General features: G+C 52.9%; 2 protein-coding genes and 1 pseudogene across 2 annotated transcripts; 1 reads left to right on the top strand and 2 right to left on the bottom strand.

The window, feature by feature from the left end:
• Positions 1-716: 716 nt before the first annotated feature.
• LOC116078468 lies at positions 717-1,460 on the bottom strand (annotated as a pseudogene).
• Positions 1,461-3,591: 2,131 nt separating this feature from the next.
• On the top strand, positions 3,592-10,036 carry Slc2a4 (solute carrier family 2 member 4). Its single transcript, XM_031354758.1, has 12 exons — positions 3,592-3,733; positions 4,053-4,115; positions 5,371-5,487; positions 5,590-5,762; positions 5,855-5,979; positions 6,090-6,205; positions 6,308-6,470; positions 6,577-6,764; positions 6,932-7,036; positions 7,151-7,252; positions 7,942-8,145; positions 8,607-10,036. The coding sequence occupies exons 2-12, from the start codon at positions 4,083-4,085 to the stop codon at positions 8,808-8,810; spliced, it is 1,530 nt and encodes a 509-aa protein (XP_031210618.1). The 5' UTR covers positions 3,592-3,733; positions 4,053-4,082; the 3' UTR covers positions 8,811-10,036.
• Positions 10,037-10,432: 396 nt separating this feature from the next.
• On the bottom strand, positions 10,433-16,255 carry Ybx2 (Y-box binding protein 2). Its single transcript, XM_031354769.1, has 9 exons — positions 15,808-16,255; positions 15,100-15,163; positions 13,721-13,754; positions 12,754-12,843; positions 11,887-12,171; positions 11,614-11,717; positions 11,276-11,453; positions 10,928-11,012; positions 10,433-10,804 (listed from the first exon to the last, which is right to left on the bottom strand). Exons 1-8 carry the CDS (start codon positions 16,079-16,081, stop codon positions 10,962-10,964), a joined length of 1,080 nt encoding a protein of 359 aa, XP_031210629.1. The 5' UTR covers positions 16,082-16,255; the 3' UTR covers positions 10,433-10,804; positions 10,928-10,961.
• Between the last annotated feature and the right edge of the window lie 1,963 nt (positions 16,256-18,218).

The raw sequence follows: 18,218 nt of genomic DNA, 5'->3' as shown, positions 1-18,218 counted from the left end.
TTGAAGGTCCCTTACTTGTCCTGCTTCCATGAGTGGTCAAGGTTAAGGGAAGGGGGGGGGGAAGGAGGGCAACCAGCTGGAGCAGGGAGGGTCTTTTCCATACTTTATTTACACACAGAACTAAACAGACAAGCACAGAGTCACTATTGTGGTGTTAGAACTTGGCAGTCTAGGGCCGGGAAGATGGCTCAGCAGGTAAGAGCACTGACTGCTCTTCCAAAGGTCTTGAGTTCAAATCCCAGCAACCACATGGTGGCTCACAAACACCCATAATGAGATCTGACGCCACCGAAGACAGTGTACTATGTATAATAGTAAATGAATAAATAAATAAATAAATAAATAAATAAAAAGAAGTTGGCAGTATAGGATAGGAAGAGATGAGGAGTAGGGGTGTCATTAAAAAGAAAATACAGGCTTTCCCCAAACTGGATGCCGGGGACGGACTTGGGACTTGGTCTGCTTCAACCCAAGAGGAATCAGAAGATCAAAAGCAGCTTGGGAAGGCCAGAACCCACAGGGATGGAGGGAGGAGAAAGTGCAGGAGGTGGGAGGGAGGGACATTTGCCCACTGGGGTGAAGGTATGTCTCCGCTGCTGCTGGGATCTCCCCCCCCCCCAGTCCCTCTGGTCTGGCAGGAAAGGGGTAGCCTTTCTTATGACACCCAAGAGCATGTCCAGGGCTGTTAGGTGCTCTAGGCAGGGGCTAGAGGAGCCTCACAAAGGCTTGCACTCCAGGAAGATGACCGCCGCAGTGCCACCTAGTTTTTTTCAGGGGCACTTGATCTCCTCATAGCAGTTAGCTTGTAATTCGTGTTTGATTCCTGTCGGCTTCTTCTTGGCTTCTTCTTGATGACGTCCTTGGAGCTGGCATAGATCATTTTGCTCTGAAGGGGTCCACTCTTAGGTACCCAGAAGATAACAGCAGGTTGGTCCTCCTTCTTGCCCTCCTTGGTTGCATCCTAGAGAATGTAGTGGCGGTTGGTCCTTGTCTGACAAAAGTGGTGTAGAAGTCATCCACAGTCTGCCCCACATCTGCTACCAAGATCCCTTTGCCCTCCTCCAGGATGATGCTCTTTTTGCCCTCACTCAGGAAGAAAAGCACCACCTTCTTGCGTTTCTTCATTTCTTCTGTCCTTGAGGATTTGTGAATTTTCGGGTTTTTTTTTTTTTTTTTTTTTTTTTTTTTTTTTTGTTTTTTTTTTTTTTTTTTTTTTTTTTTTGGTTTTTGGTTTTTGTATTTTTTTCGAGACAGGGTTTCTCTGTGTAACCTTGGCTGTCCTGGAACTCACTCTGTAGACCAGGCTGGCCTCGAACTCAGAAATCTGCCTGCCTCTGCCTCCCAAGTTCCCAAGTGCTGGGATTAAAGGTGTGCTCCACTACCGCCCGGTAGGATTTGTGAATTTTCATGTCATTGAACACCTTGACGACACCATCAGTGACAGCCACACCAGAGGCCATGTTTCCAGAAGCAAAGAGGAAACAGAGAGAGCTACAGAAGAACTGTGAAGCTGCTTGCCAGGATCCAACCGAACCTTTAAAATTATTTTTATTTTCTTTAGCTTTATTTATTTTGTTTTATTTGCATGTTTTGCTTGCATGCACATCTGTGTACCACATGTGTACCCAAGGAGGTCAGAAGAGGGTGTCAGCTCACCTGAAACTGGAGTTATAGTTGGTTGTGAGCCACCATGTAGATGCTGGGAATTTAACCTGGGTCCTCTGCAACATGCATCCTTAACCACTGAGCCATCTCTCCAGCCCCAAGAGCCTTGCTTTGGAGGATGAATAGGAATTCTCTGGTATTCCAGACTGCAGGGACAGGCAAAGGCACCAAGTGTAATCCCAGGCCTCATGAGGCTGAGGCCAAAGTATCACAAATTCAAGGTCAGGCTAGCTAACATAGTAGTTCTAGGCCAGGAGGAAGAGGAAGAGGGAAGGTGGGGCAGGAAGGATAAAAAAAAAAAGGAGGGGAGGAAGGAAGAAGAGGATGGAGAGGAAGAAGAAGAGGCAAGAAAGGAGACAGACAGTTAAGAGGAAGATCTGGAAGGAAAATCCAAACTTGACCACAGGATAACAAAAGGACAATGACTCTAGGCAGGAATTAACCTCAGATCTACAGTCCCAGCACTCAGAAGTCTGGGTAGAACAGCAAGTTCGAGGCCAATCTGTAATAAATAGTGAATTCCGAGTCAACTTCAGGAACAGCAAGACTGTCTCAAAAACAAAACAAAAGTGATGTGTTTCAAAAATTGTAATCTACCTTCCTGGTTTTGTTGTGTTTGGCTTGGGTGTTTTGTTTTTGTTTTGTTTTGTTATTTTGAAGCCCTGGCTATCCTGGAACTCACTCTGTAGACCAGGCTGGCCTTGGGGTTAAAGACATGCCCCACCACCCCTGGGCATTCTTCTCTCTGTTTATTTTTAATTTAATATTATTATTTTTTATGTGAATGGGCATTTTGCCTGCGTATATGTCTGTGTACCACATGTGTACCTGGGGCCAATGGAAGCCAGAAAAGAGTGTTGGATCCCCTGGAACGGAAGTTACAGGTGGTTGTAGATTCCATGCGTGTGCTGGGAATCAAACCATCCTGAATCTGGAAGAGCAGTCAGTGCTTTTAACTGCTGAGCCATCTTTCTTGCCCCTCCACCCTTCCCTTCAGGGAAGAGGAGAAGCAGGAAAAGCAGTCATTTCGGGATAGTCCAGACTAAAGTGGTAGATGGTACAGATGGAGAAAACCAATGTGCAAGAGAAGTCAAAACACCACCATTGAGAAGACACCATGGTGACTGGTTAGCTCATTGGGAAAAGGAATTTGAAGGAAGTCCGTACTTGTACATATCCATCATATAAATTGTACTATTCTGGCGGCTGCTAGACTCGGAGAGGGTTGGGTTGTAGGTTAATGAGCTCTCGCGGTGGGGGGTGAGGGGATGGTTTACTAGAAGAGAGCCACCCTAGAAGCTAGCTACCCTGGTGCAGTCCTCTAAGGTTCCTCGCTCTCCCTCTAGGTGGCGCCAGAAGCCTTGCACTTCTCTTGCGCTTTTTCTGAATTGCGCTCTCTTTACATTCTCCGCCAGCTCTCTCCCTGGACGCGCTTAGGTCGTGCCCTCTCAGCTGGAGACCCAAAACAGGAGCTGACTCTGGAAAGCTTGTCGCCCACGCGGCCAGCACATGCCTGGAGGCTCAGGGACTTCAGGGAGGGTGGTGTGACCGGCGTGAGCACCTGTCCCTTGGGTCCCCTCCAGGAATCAACATAGAGAATGTGTGGAGGAGATGGGCCAGTAGGCAGCGCACCGCCCAGGGATGAGTGGAAAGAAAGGACGATCAGGCACGGTCTCCAGACACGCCGGGAACGGAAGTTATTGGTCCCTTGGGTCATCTCCTTGTGGGAAGCGTGTCGCGGACCCTTTAAGGCTCCATCTCCCTTGCCCTCCCCCGCCTGGGACAGGCTGGGACACCCGGGACCTGACATTTGGCGGAGCCTAACGTGGGAGCTAAAAATAGCCACTCCGGGTTACTTCGGGGCATTGTTTCTGACACACACACACGCGGGCTCTATGTCACCCTGATGGAGTTACCCCGTACTCTGACAAGTACATCTAGCCCATACCCTCCTCTTCGACCTCTCAGGGGGACCAGCTGCACTCAACTCTAAGAAATTTCGCAGTCCAAGATTTTGGATGGCGGGAAGAGCCTTTTGTTCCAAGGACCCTACTTTGAAAACTCAGAGGCAGGCGGGAACCTTAGGGGCGTGTCTCCCCAGCCTTCACTAGGGCTAGGGGTGGGGGCGTGGCCTTTTGGGGTGTGCGGGATCCTGTCCAATGGGTGCTGTGAAGGGCGTAGCCCATGGCGGGGCGGGAGTGAGGAGGTGGCATCGGCTCTCCGCATCTTTCCCCCTCAAGCGGGTCTCACTAGATCCCGGAGAGCCTTGGTGCTCTCCGGTTCCGTGGGTTGTGGCAGTGAGTCCCACCAGACTCGCTTCCGAACGCTGGGGTCTCGTGCCCGCCAGGCCGGGACCCTATACCCTATTCATTTTTTTCTTATTGCAGCGCCTGAGACTTTTCTTCTTTTAAAACAAGATGCCGTCGGGTTTCCAGCAAATCGGCTCTGAAGTAAGGTTCAGCATTCGGGGGCGAACTGGGAAATCTGGTCCAGTTTTTCTTGGGCTGAGTTTGGGGTTGGGGTCAACTAGGAGGCGGTTCTTGCGCAGGCGCAGGGGTTGGAGATGGGGGGCTGGCTATTTATATTCAGCCTAGACAACCCGTGACTGTCAAATTCCAATCCCGCCAAGAGACAGAGTGGGTCCGAGAGACTCTTTACGCGCCCAGGCTGAGAGACTGGATTCTGAGGAATCCAGAACTTGTCTTTTACCCCACTGTGCGCTGCATCGGGTGACACTCTGCCCACGACTCTATTTGGGAAGGCAGATCCGGAGTCTCACCTTTCCGGAGCTGTTCAGTGTTTCTAGGACCCGAGCACTTCGGGGCCCTACCCCCACTCCTGGCAGCCTTCCAGGGGGCTGAACTTTCTCTTGGCCTTGCGGTGGGTGGAGGGGCAGAGGGGAGTGTCAGCCCCCACCCCACCCCCCAGCTCAGGTTTCTGCTTGGAGACAGACTGTGCCGCCAGCAGCAGCCACCACTGCCACCGCCCCTCACACCACTCACTACCATCCCTCCTCTTCCCCTGGGCATGGCTCTCTCTCTCTCTCCCTGCTAAAATCCCTGTCACATTCCCGAGTACTTGGTCCCAGTTTAGGAGCTGAGGGTTGACTATGCCTAGACCGAAAAAGCTACCCCAAGGCAATGACCCAGACGCCCTTTCTGGAATAGCCATTCTTGGGCCTGTATAAGGCCTGCTGGAGCAAGCTGAGAGAACTTCCAGAAGGAAGAGATGAAGACTAGAGCTGATGTTAACACGACATTATTAGTTTATAAAAACGGGCACTGTCTGGGATACTGTTAGAGTGGATTTTGATTTTTGCAAGAGTTTTCACAGACAGGTAGCCGAGGGAAGCAATATCACCTGACAGAAGAGGGAACCCAGGTTCAGTTTAGAGTGGGGAAGTGACTTACCCAAGGTCACACACATCTGAGTCTGTCTCAAGGTCATAGGGGAATATTGAAGTCCAGATCCTCAGACTTTTGCCTGTAGTGTGGACACAGAGACCAGTTTTTTCCTACATGCCCAAGTTCCTGTGGAGTTCTGTTTACAGTGAGATCTTTGTTCAATTCCTAATATGGCCCACTTTCTCTCACCCAGTATGTTGGATGGAGCCCAGCATTTTCATGCTCCAGCTGGGCCTGTGCCCCTGAAGGAAGTCAAACATGACTCTATGTGACATACCTTCCTTTGTTTCTGTCTGTCCAGGATGGGGAACCCCCTCGGCAGCGAGTGACTGGGACATTGGTCCTAGCTGTATTCTCAGCTGTGCTTGGCTCTCTCCAGTTTGGCTATAACATTGGGGTTATCAACGCCCCACAGAAGGTGAGTGACCTACAGCTGTGTGAATGGGGGTGGGGAGGGACACATCAGGTGGTGGAAAGGTCTCTGGAGTCACTCCCATGTTCCACACCCCTCCCCCCTCAGGTGATTGAACAGAGCTACAATGCGACCTGGCTGGGTAGGCAGGGTCCTGGGGGACCGGATTCCATCCCACAAGGCACCCTCACTACACTGTGGGCTCTCTCCGTGGCCATCTTCTCTGTGGGTGGCATGATTTCCTCCTTTCTCGTTGGCATCATTTCTCAATGGTTGGGAAGGTATGGAGCTGGAGGGCAGAGGCGGGGAGGAGTAGGAAGGAGGACCGCAGCATGGGTGTCATGACCAGCCCTCCTCTCTGTGTGCCTGCCAGGAAAAGGGCTATGCTGGCCAACAATGTCTTGGCCGTGCTGGGGGGCGCCCTCATGGGCCTAGCCAATGCCGCGGCCTCCTATGAGATACTCATTCTCGGACGGTTCCTCATTGGCGCCTACTCAGGTACCCACAGGTGCTATGGCTCTACTCTGTGCCTCTGCTCTCCTTAACGTATGGGCTTCTATATGGGAATATGCAGCTATCCTCGGCTCTCTCTTCTTCCTTCTGCCCAGGGCTAACATCAGGGTTGGTGCCCATGTATGTGGGAGAAATCGCCCCCACTCATCTTCGGGGTGCCTTGGGAACACTCAACCAACTGGCCATTGTCATTGGCATTCTGGTTGCCCAGGTAAATAGACTTGGCCTTGTGGGGAGCCAGGAGTAGGAGTTGGAGTGGATGTCCATATTTGGGCTGGAAAGAGATCAAAGTCACTTTTCCTCTTTCCTGCAGGTGTTGGGCTTGGAGTCTATGCTGGGCACAGCTACCTTGTGGCCACTGCTTCTGGCTCTCACAGTCCTCCCTGCTCTCCTGCAGCTGATTCTGTTACCCTTCTGTCCTGAGAGCCCTAGATACCTCTACATCATCCGGAACCTGGAGGGACCTGCCCGAAAGAGTGAGCCCTCACCTCGCATCTAGCCCAGGCTCATACCTCCACCCCACCTTGCTAGTAACCGGGCCTCCTCTCAGGTTCCATAAAGCCTGACGTTCCCCACCCCCAGGTCTAAAGCGCCTGACAGGCTGGGCTGATGTGTCTGACGCACTGGCTGAGCTGAAGGATGAGAAACGGAAGTTGGAGAGAGAGCGTCCAATGTCCTTGCTTCAGCTCCTGGGCAGCCGCACCCACCGGCAGCCTCTGATCATTGCAGTGGTGCTGCAGTTGAGCCAGCAACTCTCGGGCATCAATGCTGTACGTATGGAGACCCAGGTGGAACATGGGTCTGGTACCAGTTTGGGGAAAGGGAGAAGGGAACAAGCCACCTTCTCCTTTAGCATTCAGGCTCAGTCTGGTTTGGTGTGTTTAGAATAAAGGAGCAGACATCCCTAGCTCTGCCTCTCCTGCTCCCTCACTTCTAGGTTTTCTACTATTCAACCAGCATCTTCGAGTCGGCTGGGGTGGGACAACCAGCCTATGCCACCATAGGAGCTGGTGTGGTCAACACGGTCTTCACCTTGGTCTCGGTAACTGCTTGCCTGTGGAATGGCCACACTGCTGGTGTCATAGCCCTGGGTGCCCTGGGGTTACTCTTTGTTGCCAACTGACTGCTGCACTCCCTACCCCCACTCTCCCCACAGGTGCTCTTAGTAGAACGAGCTGGGCGACGGACACTCCATCTGCTGGGCCTGGCAGGCATGTGTGGCTGTGCCATCTTGATGACTGTGGCTCTGCTGCTGCTGGTGAGGCCGTGGGACTTTGAGAATACAGCAGTCTTACCTATAGGGATAACCCCAAGAGGCTCTGTGGCCGACTGTGCCAGGATCATGGGTGCTATAGTCTACCGGTCTATGTTTCTGAGGTACCCTGGCCACACTGGGGCCTAGCATATGTTTCTATGATACCCTAGGAGCAATGATTCCCAAAAGCACAGCTATAGAGCCAAGGGAGCAAGAAACCAGAATGTTCTACCTTGAAACCTCCTGAGGTAGCCAACAAAATGACAGCACTCAGAAACCCACCAGGCTGAGGTGGAGGCCTTGAAAGTTCAAGGCCAAACTGGGCAACATGTGACACCCTGTCTAAAATGGCAGTGGACAGGGGATGCTCCAGGCCTGCTTTAGCTTAGAATGGCAGCTTCTACCCGATAAGCCCTGGAAAAGATTTCAGTTCTCTGGGCCAAAGGCAAGGGGAGAGCTAGAGAGGCCAGAACCAATTTTTTGTTTTGTTTTGTTTTTTTTGTTTGGTTTGGTTTTTCGAGACAGGGTTTCTCTGTACAGCCCTGGCTGTCCTGGAGCTCACTCTGTAGACCAGGCTGGCCTCGAACTCAGAAATCTGCCTGCCTCTGCCTCTCAAGTGCTGGGATTAAAGGCATGCACCACCACTGCCTGGCTCAGAACCAAATTTTCTGCTATTCCTTCCTGGTTTCTAGGAACGGGTTCCAGCCATGAGCTATGTCTCCATCGTGGCCATATTTGGCTTTGTGGCCTTCTTTGAGATCGGCCCTGGACCCATCCCCTGGTTTATTGTGGCTGAGCTCTTCAGCCAAGGCCCCCGCCCAGCCGCCATGGCTGTAGCTGGTTTTTCCAACTGGACCTGTAACTTCATCGTTGGCATGGGTTTCCAGTATGTTGCGGTACGTTCCCTAACCCTTTGCCCAGTTTCCCACATTTGTGGCCAGAGAGGAGGCAAAGCAGCCCCAGTTCCCTTGCTGTCTAGTCAGGGACTTCCAGCCCTGCAGGTGGTCTCTGGGAGATAAGTCTGGTGTAGCTACTTCACCAGAATCAAAGGGAAGACAGGTGGAAATAGATGGATGGAAACGGGTAGTCCAGCAGCTTAGATGTCTTCTAAAAAATAAACCAGTGGTATAATTTAAACTTTCTATTAATGCTATAAATGGTTTAGGAGTCTACCACGTGTACACTTAGGAGAGCAGAGTAAAGAGCTAAAGGAGATTTTCAATGTAAGCTTTCATTTCTAGTCATTGCCACTGCCTCTTAAGGGAGCAACATCTGTTCTTCACGTAGCCCCAGTTTCCTTAGTTGTTGGTTCCTGGCTTCCCACCTCTGTCAACATTTCTTTCTCTAACTGTCCCAGGATGCTATGGGTCCCTACGTCTTCCTTCTGTTTGCCGTCCTCCTGCTTGGCTTCTTCATCTTCACCTTCCTAAAAGTGCCTGAAACCAGAGGCCGGACATTTGACCAGATCTCAGCTGCCTTCCGACGGACACCTTCCCTCTTAGAGCAGGAGGTGAAACCCAGTACAGAACTTGAATACTTAGGGCCAGATGAGAATGACTGAGGGGCAAAACAGGGTGGGAGAGCCGCCCTCTCTACCCAGAGTCCCTCCTTTCCTCTGCAGCACTTTAGCCCTCTCTTCTGTTACTTCCCAGATGAAGGAACCGCAGCCTGGGGAAATGGGAAGCTGAAGGGAGGGGTGGTTCACGTACACCCTCATTCCCCTCGTGTGATTCCTTCGGATTATTTATGTGTGTGGCTAGGCTGTGGCCACCTACGTGGGCTTCCTCCCGTCCTGCCTTCCTCCTGCCCCTACCCAGACTCAGCTCTAGAATTGTCCTTTCCCTTTAGAGGAGGGGTCTGCAGGAGGGCGGGGCCGCCCTGAAGTCAGCAGGGGTGGGTGTGAGTGATGCTTTCCTACCAACTATGGCTCCTCCCACAAACTGGCACTTTGACTGAACTCTTGCCACATAGGTTCTGGGTGAAGGGGGTTGTCTTAACCCCTCCAGGGCAAAGGATACACCCTCCCAAAATCTAGCCTTGCCTCCCTGCAGGCTCCACCCTCCCGGGCAAAGGAACACAACAGTACATACCTGACTGGGCAAGGACAGTGGAGCACATCAGACTCCATTTGGGGTCCCAGCTTGTTCCCAAGTGTGGGTGCCAGCACTTTCTTGTTCCCTCCGGGAAGGGTGCTAAACCCCAAAGCTTCTGACCAACTAAGAGCAGGAGGGGATTTGAAAGGCTGCCTGTAAACACTGGTTGGGAGGGAGCCTTTGGTATTTTTCTATGTTTTGAAGAACGGATAGTGAGCAGAAACCCAAGGGCTGCTGTATTAAATGTGTATATAGAGATTCATCCATAAAGTCACTGTATGAAGATGAGTGTCCCACTGTGGAGGAGCTGGAGGGTATGCTAAGACAGAAATTCCCCACTCACCTTTTCCACTTTGTCCTTCCTGGGCTAAGGCGCAGATAGTGCCTGAAGATTTTGTCACTTATTCACATCCACTTTCAATTTCCCTCCTTCAAAAACTAGGGTCTCACTTATAACCCAGGCTAGCCTTGAACTTGTAGGAAAACTCTTGCCTCGGCCTTCCAGAGAGCTGGTTTACAGACCTGAACCCAAATGCCCTACTTTTTAAAACAATCTGTCTTCTTGAGACAGATTATGTGGCCCAGGATGACTTGGAATTAGGAATCCTCCTGTCTCAGCTTCCTGAGTGCTGGCACATCTGGCTCCCTACTTTGATTTTTATCTATTGCTTAAAGAATTATTTTATGTATGTGAGTACACTGTCGCTGTCTTCAGACACACCAGAAGAGGGCATCAGATTCTGTTACAGATGGTTGTAGTCATCATGTGGTTGCTGGGAATTGAACTCAGGACCTTTGGGAAGGCGATCGATCAGTGCTCTTAACTGCTAGGTCATCTCTTTCAAGCCCTTATCTACTGCTTAAATGAACAGTAAATGGTTTGTAAACTATATTCACAAGTGCACAGGCACTGTTGAGACCTCAGCCTCAGTGACCCAGTTCCTCTTGGTAAAAAAAGTTCTTGTCACAACTGAATAGCTAGGGATATAGAGCAAGGAAGTACTAGCAGGCCGGCAGCTGTTCGGGTCTCAGCCCACCCAGTGAGTCCTCATCCTCAAACAGAAGAGCCAGAGACCAGGACAACAAGAAAGCCTGCTTTTGTTTTTACTGGAGGCTCAGGTGGCACATGACAGTTCATAAAATGGCTTGAGAGGTGTTGAGGGGAGGTCGAAGGGAAACAAAAAATAAATGGGTAGGGAAGAAAAACAATCAGGAGGAGGTATGAGCTGGCTGGTTCCTTCTCAGCCTGACTAGGGGAGGGAGGTGATGCCTCTGAACAATAAGGATGGATCCCTTCCTTCAACCCATGCTAGGGGAGAGGGAAAAAAAAGAGAAAAAAGCCAAAGGCTGTTGCTTTGGCCCTCCTGAGTCTCAAGGGAAAAGCCGATGTTTTGATGTCATGAATTATGGGAAAGAGGGGGAGGGGGGTGCTGGGTAGAGTCAGTTGGAAACTGGCAGATACCTAAGAGAGAGAGAGAGAGAGAGAGAGAGAGAGAGAGAGAGAGAGAGAGGCATCAATCATAAAGGGTCACTTAGAATCCAACCCCAGGCTTCTTGGTCAGCTGCCCTGAGAAGCAGCACTTACCAGATGGTAGCTCTGGGTGTCCTCTGAGTTGGAATCACTCCAGTATGGTGGTGGGGGGGTCCCCACTGTTGATAGGTGCTGAGGTCTGAAGAGCAATGGTGAATTAAGACTTAACTGGTTTACAACCTCCTACTTCAACCTTTTCTTAACTTTCCTCCTCTAGTCCCTTCCAACCATTCCCACACTTCACACCCCAAAGCCGGGATGAGGATGGGGATGGGGATGGGGCATGCAAAAGCACCCTGGGCTTGATTGCCTGTGCAGGGTTTCCTGGTGAGTAATGCTTGCCGGGGTGAGCCAGACGGGGACAAGGAAAGCAGAGGTGCAAAAGGCAGAAAGTACCCTCACCTCTGCGGCTATAGGCTGCCGGGGGCCAGGGGGCTGCTGCCGACGCCGCTGGAAGTAGGGACGGTTTCGTGGACGCTGGGGCTCAGGCCGGGAGCCATCAGTGGGGCCTTGACTGGGCTTGGTCTCTCCATCCCCACCTTCTGTGGTAGGCTGTTGGGGTGGCCTGGGGCGGAAAGGCCTAGAAAGAGAAACAAGTTGACAGGATCAGGGAACTGAGCAGACTCCCTTCCCAGGATTCCCTGGTTTTTGTCCCCATCTGTTCCAGGCTCTAGAACTTTTGTCATTTCACACAGGCCCAACCCTGGACCCTGAAGGGGAAGACAAAGCAACAGTCTTACCTTCGGTACCTGGGCCGGAATCTGGGTGGGGGTACCCGTTCATCTCCCTGCTGCTGGTCACCCTCCAATGGGGCTGTCTCCTTGGGTTCTACCCCATCGGAGCCCTGGGAACATACAGAGGCCTAGGTGGGCTATGGAGCTCCCTGTGTCTGTGGTGCTTCCTTGCTCTTAGTTCTACTTCCTGTGAGGACAGTCTATGGTCTCTGTCCTCACAACTCCCCAACGTCTTCCCATAATGTAGAGAACTAGCTCCCTGGCTGCAACTTGTCTCACCTCTATGGGCTGTTGTTGGTTGGGGGGCCGAGGGCCTCGCACAAACCGCCTTCGATAGAAGAAGGGTGGTGGGCGCCGTCGTCTTGGTCGCTGCCCCGAGTCCTCTGCCCGCTCCCCTTCGCTGCCAGGTTCTGTCCCACCTGAGGGAGCCTCTGCCACCATGGGTGGTGGGGCAGCTGGGCGAGGCCGCGGAATGAATCTACGGAACCTACGTCGATTGGGGGCATAGCGGCTGCCCTTCACTGGCACCCCCCCAGGCCCAGTTACATTAGCAGCTTCTGCACCCTGAGGAGGTAGAGAGGGAGCAATCAGAATTTGCCTTGAAAACCAACACACAGCACTTACAAACCTGCCAGATCACTGGTGTCCCCCTTCTTCAGGCCCAAGTCCTCTACCCTATCACTCCTCAAAACCACTCCTCCTTTGTCCCCTCCCCCGAGGGGCAGCAGAAGGAGTTTGTACCCATCTGAGAAGAAACAACTTGTCCTTAGAAATAACTGCCACATTCCCCCCAGAGTGTAAAGACAGGACAGGATGAGATAGAGAGAGCCACTGTCCCTCCTTCATTCCAGAGGACTGACTGAGGGTCCTGTTAGGGCTGGGGTCCCGTGTAGAAAACAGACATGGAAGTGCTTGGTGAACTAAAGAGAAGAAACCCACATGTTACTGGCTGGTGACAGGGATGGGTTCTTTAGGACATGTCTTAGAGCAGCTCTAGCGTTTGACAACATCCAGGTGAGAGAGTACAAGCCCCATTTCCACCACAGCCAGAGGCAGAGCTGGTCGGAGGAGGGCCAAAGCTTTGGCTGACCTCCAGGCCACCCTCCCACAGTCCTGGCCAACTCTACCCCACAGCAGCTCCCAAACCTTCTCTCCTTCCACGACATCAAACTCCACAGTCTCCCCATCTCCAACACTTCGCAGAAACTTCCTGGGGTTGTTTCTTTTAATAGCTGTCTGGTTGGGGGGAAAAGCCATGAGAAAGGTGAGGGCAGCAAAGCCAGGATCCCTTGGGCCAGCTCAGCCTCCACCCAACTCCATTCTTGGTGACATTTTATTGGAGTCTAGGGCTGGAGGGCAGAGCAAGAAAATGGTCAAAGTAGTAGAGGGAGGGGAGGGCCTGGAGCACAGCTCCAAGTGCCAAGAAAGAAATATATTAGTAGGGGGAAGTCATGAGCTAGAGGTCTGAGGGAACCACTATCCCCAAGATGTCCTCCCTTCCCCTGTACCCGTCAAGGACTTCAAAACATGGAGGCAGTAGGAACTCAAGAGCAAAACAAAGGCTGAACCGTCTGAAGTCGTAAAGTGGGTAAAACGTACTGTGCTTCTTACCTCGATCCCACTGAGCACTTCACCACAGCAGTGGTTCTCAAACTAGCCAGCATCAGAATCACCTGGGAGCATGTTAAAACAGAGTGCCCGGCCCCAGCCCCAAGTCTGATTAATTCAGTGGCTTGGGGTGGGGCCTGAGAATTCAGGTGATGCTGCTGCTGAGCCAAAGAATACACTCTGAGACTCACTGCACCCAAGTGTCTCTGGTCTTTCCCTCAGAAAATTGCTCGATTCCTTCCTGTGGGGTTAACAGGTCCCAGGAGGTGGTGAGCATGCCATGCCCTGAGGGCCACACACACAACTCTGACAGCTGTTTAGCAATTCAGTGAAAGTTGGGCTAATGGTGGTTCATACAGACACCTGAGGCAGATGGGAGAAGGCCAGCTATGGGCAGGCTATTGTGAAGAGCCAGAGAAATATATTGTGTGCAGCTAGGGGTTATGGCAAAGGCTTCCAAAGAGGGGGCAGGAGCCTCCCCTCAGAAAGCCACCCTAGCTCTTACCTGGTGAACAAAGACATCCTCCTTGGTGTCATTCCTGCAGAACAGGATGGGTTGTTAAGGGGGTGATGGGTAAAGCACTCAGTTCCACTGAGGCCTCCCTAGCTGCCCATTCCCAAGATGGGCCCAGCCTCTCCACTGTTCCAGTCCCTGGGGGTATGATAGGACCCTGGGAGCAAGAAGAGCAAGCCACCAGGGCTCCAAAAGCTGGTGCAAAGAGAAGCACGCTGTAAATCCAGTGAGAGACTTGGACTTCATAAGAAAAGGTAGAAAGAGGTAGCAAAGGCACCTTGAAGGAGCCAGGACAGCGTCACCTTCTATCCCAGAGGCACCTCAGAACCTGCTGGTGCCAGGTCTAACTGTCCCTGGCCAATATCCCCTTCTCCCTTCAACCCATTGGGGTTGGAATATTCCACAGGCTCCTTCCTTCTATGTTCAAGGAGGGAGAAAGAAGGGCCAAAGCCAGGGGTGTACAACTGTGAGAAGAGAACACGGCATTAGGCGCATTCTCTGAACAGCCACAAAGCCTTAGCCTGGAGAACCACAAGCTCTCCACACAAATTGAACAAGGGCGAAAGGACATGCTCTCAGTCTCTGTCACCACCTTGCCTATGACTCTGGTTTGTCCCAGGACAGGGGACAGGAGGAGGATTTGCAGGAAGCTGCCTTCCCTAGAACAAATGTTCTCATTTTAAAGTACTTGGATCTGCACAAAGGTCAGCCTGTAAAGAGGGAACTGAGGCTCCCAGGAGGGCCTGGCTGGGCAGGGTGCCCGAGGTGGGGAAGGCCAGAGTAGGGGGCCTGGCTCTACTAGGTCAGAATCTGCCACAGCCTCTCCCAGAGCTTGGAAGGGGTGGGGCTGCAACTGAAGCAAAGCAGCAGTCTCTGCCTGGGCAGGCGCTCTCCTTCCCCACACACACCAGCCTCAGTCCTATCATTTGGGGGTGGGTGGTTTGTGGTTCCAATGAGCCACAGCTCTTTAAGGGATAGAAGTTGTGAAGGTGCCAGGAGTGTTGCCCTTAACCAGGAAATCAGTGAGGACTCCAACCAGGAGCCCCAAACATTCTAACCCAAAGGCACACAGCTAAAAATAATGCAGCAACTCCAGAAGGTGAGACAGAGGAGCTGGGAAGGTCAGGGTCAGGTTTGCCAAGTTCCTGGATTATTAATCAATCCTCTGCTGCCCTTGAAGATGTGGGTGCAGCTTCTTCTTGCCAGTAAGCATACATTTGTGCTGTGGTTAAAGACTTTCAACAACCAGCCTCAGCTGGACATCACAACCATGTGCCTTGGCAGGGGTAGAGATGAAACAAGGTGTCCAATCCCACAGGTCAGTTCGGAAAAGACACCCATTCCTCCCCCTCCCTGGGTTCCTCGGATACCTGTTGATGAATCCGTAACCATTCCGGACGTTGAACCATTTGACAGTGCCCAGGACTTGGATTGCTGCCAGGCAGAGATGCAGTGGGGATAGTAAGATGGGGGAAGAGACGGAGTTGGGCTGAGTTCTGAGAGAAAACTAAGCTAAAATCTAACCTGCCTCCCTAATAAGCTGCGAGTCAACCAGACTTCACTGGAAGTGTCAAAGTACTCTTAACCCTAGTTTTAAGTGGAAAAACTCACACAGGGGTTTCAGGCTCTCTCAAACCCACGTTCCTCACGTCCTACGAAGTCCAGGTCTTTCACCTAGAACCGGGTACTCACCTGGTCCACCCTCAGGGTCAAAACTCAACAGCCGTTCTAGCCCTCCTAAATTTAAGAGACCCTATTCACCTGCTTCCCAAGCTCAGAGGTTTGCCTAACAAAAACCAGAGTCAACTACACCAAGGATCCCGCAAACAGGGGTGTGGCCAGACCCTGAGGTTTCATTTTTCCTACCCCAAAGCCTTAGCTGAACCTGCCTGTCCCGCCCTCCGGCTCCCGAAGGTGCGGCAAGATTTCCCTCCAGCGGAATCCACTAATAATTTATTCGGCAGCTCCCGGACCAGTTAGTCCTTTGGGCCAGGCCTTCCTTCGGCTTTCCAAACCTTGCTGCCCCTCCCCCAGCCCGCCGACCCTCAGAGCCGCCCTAGCGCGTGGCCCCCCCTCACCCAGCACCGGCTTGTCCGCCTGACTCCGGGCCGGGGGCGCGGGAGTCCCCGAGGCCGCCGTCGCCTGGTTGCCAGGGGTGCGAGGGCCGGGCGCTGAGGGGGTCCCAGCAGCGGGGCCAGAGGCGGCTCCGCCCCCGCCGCCCGCCCCGCCGCCTGCTTTCTGTGGCTCTCCCGCGGGCACCGGTACCACCACCGCTACCACCCCTGCCGCCGTCGCGGGCACCGTCGCCGCGGGGGCCGCTGTCGCCACCACTGCCGCCTCCGCCTCGCTCATCCCGCCGGGTCCAGTACCGGCCCCCGCCGCCACCGCCTCCTCCGCCGCTGCCACCACCACCACCCCGGCCCCTCCCCCCGGCTCGCGGACCGGCCACCCCACTCGGTCCTCGCGCCCCGAGCCTCGTCCGCACGCCTGCCGCGGGCCCTGAGCTGAGGCCAATCGCCGTCGGCTGAAGCTGCGCGCTCGGGTCCCGCCCCCCGGCCGCCGGCCAATCGCAGCCGCGCAGCCCCCCAGGCCCGCACGCCAGCCCCGCCTCCCGGACTCCGCTCCGAAGCTGCGGCCCCCTCCCGCCACTCCGTAAGTACACCTGGGCCCCGCCTCCCGGTCGTCACGTGGTGCGCCCGGCCCAGCCCATTGGCTAGTGGCTCGTCTCCCCTCCCCCCTCCGCCCCTTTCCACCGGCCGCGGGAAATCAAACCGGCTGGTGGCGCCTCAACGGCCACCTGGCTTCTGCGCGCAAGGCGGGGCCGGGGCGAGCCTCCGGGGTTGCCCCTGACGACCCGGGTGGGGGTAGCGGCCAGCAGCCGCGGTTCTGCAGCGAGGGGGGCCCGCTGGCCTCCCCACTCTTCAGACGGTCGGTGCCCGGACTCTCCACCCTCTACCGCCCTGGGTACCTTCCCGCACAGAACGTGCACGCACACTCCAGGGCAGGCACAGTGGCTGTCCTAAGCAGAAGTCCCTCGTGTTTATGTTTTTAGGGTTTTGAAACAAGGTCTGTGTAGCACAGCCTGGCCTCGAGGTCCTGATCCTCTTGCTTTCGCCTCCCCAGTGCAGCCTTACTGAGTTCGAAGTCAGCTTGGGTCATGTAGAGAGTTCCAGGACAGTTTGGGCTACAGTGAGAGACAATGTCTCAAGAAGAAGAAACAAAGTTTACAGATTTAGAACAAAGCGCAGCTCTTTTCTTAGTTTTAGTAAAATACCCATACATGTAGCCAACACGCTCATTAAGACGCCTTCTTTTTAGGTTGTGTATGGTAGACAGCACCTGTAACTCTAGCACTCTGAAAGCCAAGGCAGGAAGATTCACTAGTCTGAGGCCAGGCAGAGCTGATGTGTTAAAAACAAGCAAACCAAAGGACATTATTTTTGCTCCAGGAAAGTTCTTTTAAGCCTCCTCTGGTTAAGCTGGTCTCCTGCCGCAGTTCTGGTGTCTCCTATCGCGTACTTTCAGATTTTCTTAGGTTCAAGATTGCAGGACCCTGGCTCACCGACCTTGTACATGCAGTTTGCTTAACACTTGCTATCTTTGCGTCTCAGGGACCCGGGGAGTGTCTCTTCAAGTATCAACTATCCTATCTTATCGTAACTTTTTTTTGAAATATGAAATGGTTTTGACCTTTTAGGTCCTTTAATGTTCTGATCACACATTAGGCAGTAAACGCCACAGCAGTAAGACTTCTGTAGCAATCTTGGCATCTGGAACAACGCACCACCCATCAGAATAAGTATTGGTTCCCAATCTGCAGTCACTCTTTCCGAGGGCTGCCTCCTCCACATGAGAGGACATGGGGCGACACTATATACAGTTCATTTTTATCTGGTACAGCACCCCCTGAGAGTAGTACGAGTGCGCCACTGCGCTGGTCCGTGCTCCCCAAGTGCGCTCTGGCGGTGCCCGCTACGCCGACGGCCCCGGTAGGATCGCTCCCTGTCCCAGCGCGCCCTCTGCTGGCCGCTTCTGGGGTCTACTCAGTCATAATTCCGACAGCACACTTGCCCACTGCACCCCTCTGGTCCTTTCAGAGTTGAGGATTGTGATTTTCAGGGCATCAAGCATAGTGAACAGAAAAAGAGAAGAGACAAAAAAAGAACCAAGTCTCCAGGGAGGCAGTAGGTACGCAGAAATTACCACTTACTTATACTGTTAAAGCTTCTAACTCTAACCCTGACCTGGAAAAAAAGAGATCCCAGTTGAGGAAGGCAATCAAGATATCTCACTACTACAACAGAAGAATCAGAAAGGTGTCAAAGGTACGGAGGAGGTCAGGTGTGGGCTGAATAATGAGTTTGAGAATGAGAGGAAGCCCACAGCAGAGGTGAGTCCTTTTTGTATTAAGATTAAGAGACTTGGGCTGGTGAGATGGCTCAGTGGGGAAGAGCACCGACTGCCTTTCAGAAGGTCATGAGTTCAAATC

The sequence above is a fragment of the Mastomys coucha genome, unplaced genomic scaffold, assembly GCF_008632895.1.
Source record: "Mastomys coucha isolate ucsf_1 unplaced genomic scaffold, UCSF_Mcou_1 pScaffold5, whole genome shotgun sequence".
Classification (NCBI taxonomy): domain Eukaryota; kingdom Metazoa; phylum Chordata; class Mammalia; order Rodentia; family Muridae; genus Mastomys; species Mastomys coucha.
The sequence above is the reverse complement of the archived record's forward strand: the minus strand, read 5'-3'. Positions and strand labels throughout refer to the sequence as shown.